Below are 10826 nucleotides of genomic sequence, written 5' to 3'. Positions count from 1 at the left end.
TTTAAATACTGATGGAATTTTTTATTTCGTAATATGATGAATTTTGTGAAATTGTTCGGTGTATTTTTTTATTTTTAAAAATCTCATCAAAATTCATGAGATTATGAAACATTTATATTTAAATCTTACAAATATATATCAACTCTGCAACATTCTTTCAAGAATCCGCACAAATCAGTATCACATGAAATCCATTAAAATTTAGATATAAACAAATAATCAACTAAAATCTCAATTGACTACTCCTGAGTCCGGTTTGGTATTACTAATTAGAACTTGTCATTTATATGTTTGGGTTTTAAAGCTCTAACTTATTTTCAATCTTAAATTGAAAAACAGACTTTTAGTTTGATAAGTTGAAGTTTGGTTCGAAATTAAAAAATTTGAAAAACAAGTTTAAAATCAAAAATTAGCCTGAGGTAATTTTCTTGATGATTTGTTTTTTTAAAAATATTTTTATAATAAAGATATCAATAGATTATAAATTACACATAAGTCATTTTTTATATCTAAACAGATATTTTAATATCCCAATTTGTTAAGTCGTTTTTTTTTTTTGAAGGAAAATTTGTTAAGTCGTTAATCACCATTTTAAGGTGCTCTTAGTTGCATTGGACTTTATCATTAGATTTCTAAATTAAATATTCTTTTCATGGAATGTTATCCTACCTCATAATAAATACATGCTTAAAAGTATCATTTGTTTTTGTCTGAAACAATACATATTATAATCTATAGATCAGAAATCCTATTGTACATAAGATTTTATATTTAATAGATACACAGACACACATATACATATTTATGTCGTAAAAATTTTAGGGATAAATTTTGATTTTGATTTTGAGATTGTTTTTATTAAATTAAAACCCAAAAATATTCAAATATCAAAATTGAAAAGTACATCCAAATTCGAATTTAAAAATCAGATTCGACAAATAAAATTGCAGTTAGCTCCGATATCCGCCGCTTATACAGATTTCATTGTCATCCATAATCGATTATGTATAATTCATTTACAAATATTATCCAAGGCTATCCGGGAAAAAAAATCCTCGCAGTGAGATTGAAAGAATTAACACTGAGCCTGGAATAAGAAAATGTTAATTTGGGCCCGTATGTTGGATCCCGGAGTATAACTTGATAACTTTAATGCGATTACTGTATAAATAGATAGACAGCGTTTCTGTTGTTTGGATACGGAGAGAGACGATGAGTGGAATTTTGGAAAAAGATTTGTGGGATTCCACAAATCGAAAGGAGGTGTTTAAAAAAAAAGACGCAAAGGACTAAAGTGTGATTCCACAATACATACGCTCGTTTTTTCTAACAAAAAAGTTATCTATTTTAACAATTAAAACATCAAAATGGACTCACGGCAGGCCATCCAAAAAAACTCGAACGATATAAGCCTTTTACAAATAATGGACTAGGCTGAGCTTTACCTGCTGAACAGTATCAACAGTAAAAAAGTTTGTTTCGAAATTCTTATCTGGGCTATAGCCCACGGCCCACCCTAGTCCAGCTGTAGATCCGCCCATGTAAAGCGTATACAACTGCAATTGTACGGCAGTTTTGAATACAATAAAAAAAGACAATTTATGCTTGAAATGTCATCAAAACTACACTTACCAATGACCAGTTTATTTTAAAATTTTAAAATAAATATTTTATTTTTTTATCATTCAAAAATATTTATTTAAAACAACACATAAATATGCAGGCCTTTCACTTATCTCGATTTGAGGCGGGAATTACGAGTACATTACTACGTACTCCCTTCGTCCCAATTCTTTTGTCTTATTTGACTTTTTGTGATCAAATTGACTAAACGTTTACATATATTAAATAACTGAAAAAAATTATATAAAATATACAATTATTCTAATTTAAGATGTATTTTTTTTTATTTTTAGAGATCATGTGAGAATAATTACTCATTATCAATCAAAATTTGATCATTTTGACCAAAAAAAATCAAACAAGACAAAAGCAGTGGGACACTGAGAGTATATTTTAATTGTCTCGTCCACGTCTCATTTATCACGAATAATTATTTTGCTCATATCACCGCTTTATCGAGTATTATACTTCCTTCACCCCGTTTATTATATATATTAAATAATTTAAGAAAAAATATATTTAATATTTAAAGTTTCTATATATATAGTATTAGAAATTTAACATAATACTATCTAGTAATTATTTAAAAAATTATTGATTATAAAGTCTAAAGTTTTTATATCTATATTATTATTATTTAAAACTCAATTAAAAAAATTCTGAACTAAAATTATTTATCAATACAAGTTAGCTGTATGTTAGTAAATAAATGACCTTTCCATTCCACCTCCCCCTCTCTCCTATCATAGCCCTTGTGAGCCTTCTTGGAAATCACAATTCCAATCCCTCTCTTCCTGAAATTAGGCAGGGAGAAATTTTAAGGGCTTTTTTCATAAATACTCAAGTCAAAAAGATTTTTTGCAAAAATACTATCATTTTGTAAAACAAATTGCAAAAATACTATCATTCAATTTTTTTCTTGCAAAAATACGATTTTGCATATGCAACCAAATCTGCAACTACGAGCAACCATATTTGCAACTACACATGTAACTTTTGAAAAAAAATTGTTAAAATTATATTAAGTTGCATAATAAGTTGCATCTAGTTGCAAATGCAGGAAAATGAGTACCCCTGCGGGGCCAGTACTAATATCACGAAGCAACCATAAAATCAACTAAAAGCGGCCATTAAATCAACTTAAATAAACCATTACGATGAAGAAGATGGATCAATGAAGATGATGATGAATGCCATAGTGTTGTGAAGATGCGAAAACGATATGTACTGTGAACAACAATCTTTCATTGCTCGAGTGTTGGTAACTCAGTCCCAACCGGAATCTTTTCGAGATCGAGAATAAGAAGCAATCGATTCGGAACTATACGAAACCTGATGCTACTGATGTACGAATGTGAATCGAAGAAAGTTGATTGATCGTCAATTGCAAAAAATGTCATACTTTTGAGATGAAGTGGTGTGTGGCTGAAGGAAAGCAGTGGTGTGTGATGATGGGTTTGCACGCGCCCGCTGCTGGGGTTAATAAAGTGGCTAAATGGGGGTGGGTGGTTAAAGTAGTATTTTTGCAATTTAATTGATTATATGTTATAAAAGATAATATATTTGCAAGATTTTAGAGAAGGTAGTATGTAACATCCCACATCGGTTTGATAAGAGAGTATTTGGGCCTTTATAAGCACAAGCAAATAACTAATGTATACCAATTTGCTAGCACTTTTGGGCCGACCTGTGGTGGGTTGTTGGGTCCGGTATGCAACTAGTCGTGGGCTTGAGATGTTATATAGTATATTTGCAAATAAATAGCCAAAAGTTAGTATATTTGGTAAATTCCCAAATTTTAATTCTAAATAAGAATATGAAAAATAAATAACACAAAAAATAGTAATGAAGAAAAATGAGTGTGAGAGAATTACGTTATATCGTATATATTGATTTTTTTTCCCTCTCATTTTACATTTTCATGCTATAAAGCCTAACAGTGAAACAGAGTGAGTTGTGTATCTATGCACTTATTTACCTATGTGGTCGTCGGCTATTGATAGGATAGATTGAAAGTGTGAGAGTGTGTCATGTGTTATATCTACACTTCTTTACTAGATGAATTATTATATTTTTACATCACTAGATGAATTATTACATTTTTACATCATTAAATATTAGGTAACAAAAATTTTCCTTAACCCATAAAATCATGCAAAGGATGATCTCTAAGGCCATCTCCAGCAGTTGTGATCCAAAATCCAAATTTAGATCACCAACTGATCCAAATTCTGATTCAGATTTCTAACCAACTCCAGTAGCGTAATCCAAATTATGATCCAAATTACTTTTTGTATATTATATTACATATATTTTATATTAAATTATATTTATATAATCATAAATTTAATGTTTAATCATTATTAACCACTTATATTATAATTAATTATTTAACTTAAATATTTTTTAACATCGATCAAAGTATTTAAATTATATATTTATTGTTAATATTATTAAACAAAATAATGTAATTTTTGATTTCATAAAAAAGAGAATCAACTAATATTTCGAAATAATAAACAAAATACATTAATGCATATTAATTTTCTGAATTAGTATATTCTTCTCACAAATGCTCGATTAGTGCATCTTTAAGTGCAATATGAGCCTTTTTATTTTTTATGCAATATGAGCCTTTTTATTTTTTATTTTCTATGTCAGATTAGAAATTCCTGAAATTGAACACTTTCATCGATTAGAATCGTCTCAACTTATGAATCCGGCAGTTTGTATCGTTCTTCAATTGGTATTGTAATTTTATTTTATTGCATTTTATATACTTTTTATTTTATGCATGTAACGTACTCTTTTTTTTTTGACATAGTAACGTACTCTTTTTTAATTTCAATAAAATTTGCTTTCCTATTATCTAAGTTTTTACTAAAACGTTAATTTTATTAATTATTAATTATAAACTATTATTAATAAAATATTAATAATTGCAAATTAATTTTAAGTCCGAAAAACGAAAGATATATAAACAACAAAATCATTATTTTATAATAAAGTAGGTGATCCAAATTTGGATACAGTTTTGGATCAATACTATTCACTGATCCAAATTTGAATCACTTTTTGGATCACTGTTAGAGGAGAATTTGGGATAATCTGTCTCAAATTTGGATTTTTATCGCTTCCTCGACGCTCTCTTTTTCACAAGTATCGATATCTTCTTTGTCACTAGATGATATCCATGGTTCTTCAATGACAGTTAGATAATTCTCTGAATTATAATAACTTCCAATCTCAAATCCCTTAATAACTAAATAGTTTCCAAGCGAAGGCCTTTCTTCTGTTTACAACATTTTTTTACCGTTGCATAACATTATCTAAAATACTAATAGTGTTATGTTTTCCCTCAGATCTATTATTCCACTTTACTCAGAAAATTATTACAAGAATAAATTATTTTGACCCGTGATGGATACGCAAGAATAAATTATTTTGACCCGTGATGGATACGCAAGAATAAATTATTTTGACCCGTGATGGATACGCAAGAATAAATTATTTTGACCCGTGATGGATACGCTGCTCCTCTACGCTACATGCGGAACAATCGTGTGGTACGTTTTGAGGTTCGACAAGAAACACACCGAGTCGCTTGCTCCTATTCGCGAAGAAAACAAGAAATTGATGTAGCAGATAGCGCGTCTCGAAGCTGAAGCTGATGCTGATGAAAATAAAAGCTTCTGAGCTCTCTTCGACGGTACTGGTGGTAATTTTTCAAACCCTAATATTTTTCTTATAATTTTTAAACCATTTCTTAAAATTTGTTTGTTTGTTTGTTATATGTGTATTTTGAGGGTCATGCATGATTTCAGACAATTTCAAACTCAAGTTATTGGCTGTTTTGCCGTATGTGGAACTATATAATATGTGATAATTATATTGTCTTCTCTTTTTTTCTTGAGCAAATTATATTGTTTTCTTTAAAATAGAAAATTAGGAACCACTTCTTTCCTGTTGAAAACAGAAACTGGGTAGGTTTTAAAACCAATTCAAGGACTACAAAGAGTTATGTGAATTACAACAAACCATTAGCTTTGGGAGATGTATGTGTACCCACAGTTGAATTTTAAAAGACCAACGTATATTTCAATTCAGCAGAACCACCCTCATCTATTGTATAATGGATCATGATCCTTGACAACTAGACTGACAACTGGTTGTCAGGGACAGGTTATTTAACACACATTTTCAGGAGTGTCGGATCTCTATTTCAAGGGTCCAGATCAAAATTTCGTTTTTTAAGTATCCACTATAATTTTCCGCGGATATGAAAAATTCCTATCCGCGGAAAATTATAGCGGATACTTAAAAAAAACAAGTTTCAATCCAGACTCTTGAAATACAGATCTGATGGTAATGGAACTGTGTGATAGATAAAGCCTCTCTGTCAAAAGTTGTCAGGGACTACTTTTTTTGAATAAAAATATATGATTGATATTATTATTCAGAAAAAGAAAATTTCAAAAATAATGATTTTAAGCATGCGGTGAAATGACTTAAAAATACGTGCAAAAAAGTCAAGCGACCTATATTGCAAAAAAGTCTGATATGAATCGTTCTTAACAATTGATCAGCATTCAGCGACATGCCGTTCATGATTTTCTAGTGATAGATCGGTTAACTTCAATTCATTAGATGAGAGATTTTCATGGTCATCATTGTTAATGGATATGAGTCACTAAAAAATGGTTGTTAGCATGGACACATACTCGAAAGTTCTTAAAAAGTAAATCAAAAGAGAAAATCATTGTAATTGTAGGTGAAATATTACCCGATAAGATTGAGTCGCGAGTCAATATGATAGAAACTATTATTTCTCCTTCCACCCATAAACTCTGGACACATGTAACCACCACACACGTGCGAATGAAAGTTTATGCAAATATTTCATCAATGATGTAACCACATACGCCATTCAGATGAAAGTTTATGCAAATATTTCATCAGTCATATATTTCATCTTTAGTTGGACGAAAAGTTTTCACCGTGTATCAACAAGGCAACTACCGCTTAAAATTTGAATCATTGCTTCTGTTTCTTCCGCCCCTTTTCACAATGAAGTGAAAATTGTGTTATTCTGAATATTTATTTATATTCATATTCCATATAATAATAAATTAATATTTTAATTAAATAAATTCATTAACCATGTGTTCATAGTTTTCTTTTTGCCAACGACAGAAATACTGTTAGTGTTCGAAGGAATTAAGTTGATGGTACCGATGATATAGGATATCTGACTTGGATCCAGCCTTCCAGGGGATAAGTTTTGAAATTTGACAAAAGATGTGATTCCTTGTCATCAAATCTTATAATTTGATTTGAATATAAAATTAAAATCTTGATTTGATATTTTGCTCAACGTTTTTTCTTCAAAACAACATTTTTAGGAATATATTTTATAAAAGTATATCTTCTCTCTCAAATTTCTCATTTACAAATAATCTCACAATATTTAAAAGAACTATATATTCACAATCTCACCCAAAACATCCCACTTCATTAACCTGCAAAAAAATTTGGATATCCGATTTGATCCTCAATTATATATATGTTTATCTGATTTAATTAGGGAAGTATTAGACAAAATTGGCACAGGGGCTGTCGGTCTTATCTATTACTGCAGTCATTTGTAAAGTATGCTAATTAACTAAAATTACTAAAACTCTGTTATATTAAAAAGACAAATGTTTATAGTAATCATAAATCTGTCATTAATACATCCACAATCAGTGAAGGTGTAGCTAGCTAGGCATATGATTCAACAATGGTGATACTTCTCTTCTTGTGTTTAACAACAGTGTTTCATGCAAAAGTAGTAAATGCACAAGTTCTTGGAGACACTCTGCAACAAGGTGAGTTGATGAATGCAACCAACTCTCTCATGTCATCTCAGAAAAAGTTCTCCATGGGATTCTTTGATGGTCACTGGGGACGTTACTTAGGTATCTTTTACAACGACATTCAGTTCGATCCGAAGCCACTATGGGTTGGTAATAGAAACGCACCAGTAAATTTAACCTCAGTGCTCTCGGTAGAATCAGGATCAGGCTATCTTATGCTCAGCACTGACTCTTCTGTCAATGTGGTTTTATATAACAGTTCAACGGGTTTTAATAGAACCGTGACGCTGTTGGATACGGGGAATCTTGTACTAATAGAAGGGGGTGTGACATTATGGCAGAGTTTTGATTATCCGAGTGATACACTTTTACCAGGAATGAAACTTGGAGTTAATCATAAGACTGGCAGCGTCTGGTCGATGACATCTTGGTTGAATGAGAATGATCCGTCAGTTGGAGCTTTTACTCTTGATTGGGATCCCAAGGGAAGCGGCTTGGTTGTCAGATTTAGAGGAGAAGTTCACTGGACTAGTGGAAAGTTGAGGAACAATGCCTTTGAAAACATTGTACATGATGTCAACTACAAGTACATGAATCATTCAGATGCTGAAACTGAGGACTACTTTTCTTATACAGTCGTCCATGAAGATGCACATTTATCTATGCCTGATTCACCGGGATGGAAATTGACACATGATGGAAATATATATGAGCATGGTAATGTAGAAAGAGTGATTGCAGCAGTTGATGATTGCTATGGATACTACAGAAAAGGATCAAAAAGTAGTCCTGTCAATAATACTGCTGGATGTGAATTGTTCGAGCAGCCTAAGTGCAGAAATGTCATGCTGAAGTTTGAAGCCCAAACAGGGTTTTTTAGTAATAGTACTGACATCAAATATTCTACTGATGATCATATAACTGGTTACAGTGATTGCAAATCAAAGTGTTGGGAAGATTGTGATTGTATCGGCTTTATGACTAATGAGGAAACTGAATGCATATTCTATAGAGGAACTACTAATACAAAGTTCCACAACGAAGACAATTCTAACAGAATATACATTCTCACAACCGACTCTGCCAACCCTTCTCACAACAGTAAGTTCAAAACTACACCTTTTCGTTCTTTAGATGGTTATATTAACATTTGTGAAATGAAATTTGGTATACTTGGATACTAGGATTACATATCTGAACTTTACTGCTAATACTAATAACTCTGGCATGTAAACTTCAATGCAGAACGGAGAAGAGATATACTGATAGTCGTCTTTATATTGGCATTCTACGTCGTTTTAGTGCTTTTGGGAATTTTACATGGTGACCAAGGGAAAAATATAAACGAAGGTACATCAACCACTGGATTTGATATAGTTTGCTGTTACTATATAATTTGGTAAAGAATTTTGTTTTTTCTTCATGTTTTATATGTGAATAGACAAGGATGATGATCAAATTCAAGAACTCTTGGAACTGGATGGATACTCAGTTGCAAATATTGAACTTGAAAGACACGGCATTAATGATATCAAATTCTTTAGCTTCATAAGCATTGCCGCTGCTACAAGAAATTTTTCTTCAGACAATAAGCTAGGAGAAGGCGGATTTGGACCTGTTTATAAGGTACATTCAATTTGTTAAATAACATTCTAAAATGTAATATGCATGCTTTTCTAGACCAATAAGCAATATATGTTAGAAGCCAGCCATGAATAACATACTTCTAAGAAAATCACAGGGAAAATTTCAAGGGAAGGAAATAGCAGTAAAGAAACTTTCAAGAAAGTCTAAACAAGGAATCAGTGAGTTGAAAAATGAGCTCATCCTTGTGGCCAAGCTCCAACACACGAATTTAGTCAGAATTCTTGGCTGTTGCATCCATAGAGAAGAGAAGATGTTAATTTATGATTACATGCCTAACAAAAGTTTGGATCTTTTTTTATTTGGTAAGGAACCCTTTCGCTTGTAATATTGGGAACATTTCAAAAAAATTTAAATATATTTTTTCATTTACTCGATGCAGATGAAAGCAAGAGGGCTGAGTTAACATGGGAGAGACGTTTGAGCATCATACAGGGAATTGCTCAAGGACTTCTGTACCTTCACAAATACTCAAGAGTGAGAATAATTCACAGGGACCTGAAAGCTGCTAACATTTTGCTCGATCAGAACATGAATCCCAAGATTTCTGATTTCGGCTTGGCTAAAATTTTCATGCATAATTTATCAGAAGAAAATACAAGCAGAGTTGTTGGCACGCAGTAAGTAGAGATCTAAGTTACTACTGTATTTATTACAAATTTATAAAATTGGCAAATTTCTCATTAGAATTTACTGCACAGTGGTTACATGGCCCCTGAGTATGCAATGGAGGGAATATTCTCTGTCAAATCAGACGTGTACAGTTTTGGAGTTCTGATTCTTGAAATCCTGAGTGGTCGAAAGAATAAAAGCTGTTATAATGTTGAAGTACCATACAACCTAGTGGCATTAGTAAGTAATATTAAACTCATCAAAAAAAATAAATTCTTGTTGTGTTGGTAAACATTATGTTTAAATCATAATATTGCGTAGGTGTGGGAGTTATGGAACAGGAATGCTGCTCTTGAGCTTATTGATCCTTCATTAACTGATTCATGTATCCAACACCAATTTCTGAGGTGTGTTCAAGTTGGCCTATTATGCGTTGAGAATTGTCCTCTTGATCGGCCTACAATGGATGATGTTATTTCTATGTTAGCTAATGATATCTCCGCAGATCTACCTTTGCCTAAGAGACCAGCAAATTATTATGGAAGCATGTCATCTAGTCATGAAGCAAAGCAGAACAACTCGTCACAAAATCTTTCGGCAAATGGTTTATCAATTACTACAATGGAAGCCAGATAGGAAGCACTGTTTCTATTAAATTCTGCAGAAGTTGTTCTGGACAGATAATAAGCTGCCTCGTGTGGTTCTGATTTGTATGAACCGTTCTGTATTTTTTAGTGTTCGTTATTCTGACTATTTCCTGTACAACCTTCCATTATTTTTACTGACGAGGTCATTCAATTCAGAACTCACAGGCAGAGCTTGAGACAGATTTAGATCTAATGTTTAACGAATGTGAATGTTATGATTGCGGGTATGAATGTTAATTCTGGTGAATTTACTTCCGTAGACTGACTCACCATATGTGTTGTATGGGTTCAACCCAAGTCCCACGTAATGTGGATGTAAAACCAAACCTGAGGGTTGCTAGGCTGCGTGATATTTTTTCAGGTTTTGCAAACACACTGCATCAGAACTCAGAAGCTGATCACGCTTAACTAAACATGATTTGTCGGGTATATTTCAAATATCCTA

At 31.9% G+C, this 10826-nt stretch overlaps 1 protein-coding gene across 1 annotated transcript; it reads left to right on the top strand.

The window, feature by feature from the left end:
* The first annotated feature begins 7378 nt into the window (after positions 1 to 7378).
* On the top strand, positions 7379 to 10420 carry LOC135150562 (G-type lectin S-receptor-like serine/threonine-protein kinase CES101). Its single transcript, XM_064086946.1, has 7 exons — positions 7379 to 8579; positions 8724 to 8828; positions 8920 to 9104; positions 9220 to 9427; positions 9505 to 9742; positions 9824 to 9974; positions 10056 to 10420. Exons 1-7 carry the CDS (start codon positions 7403 to 7405, stop codon positions 10368 to 10370), a joined length of 2379 nt encoding a protein of 792 aa, XP_063943016.1. The 5' UTR covers positions 7379 to 7402; the 3' UTR covers positions 10371 to 10420.
* Positions 10421 to 10826: the final 406 nt, after the last annotated feature.

The sequence above is a fragment of the Daucus carota genome, chromosome 2, assembly GCF_001625215.2.
Source record: "Daucus carota subsp. sativus chromosome 2, DH1 v3.0, whole genome shotgun sequence".
NCBI classification, from domain to species: Eukaryota; Viridiplantae; Streptophyta; class Magnoliopsida; order Apiales; family Apiaceae; genus Daucus; species Daucus carota.
This window is presented reverse-complemented; position numbering and strand designations above follow the sequence as displayed.

What these genes read in the sequence shown, in the direction of transcription:
- LOC135150562 (XM_064086946.1), top strand. Translation starts at nt 7,403, where the DNA reads ATGGTGATACTTCTCTTCTTGTGTTTAACAACAGTGTTTCATGCAAAA. An exon ending in AGGGAAAAATATAAACGAAG is followed by an intron (nt 8,829 to 8,919) that starts GTACATCAACCA and finishes ATATGTGAATAG; the next exon opens with ACAAGGATGATGATCAAATT. An exon ending in CATACAACCTAGTGGCATTA is followed by an intron (nt 9,975 to 10,055) that starts GTAAGTAATATT and finishes AATATTGCGTAG; the next exon opens with GTGTGGGAGTTATGGAACAG.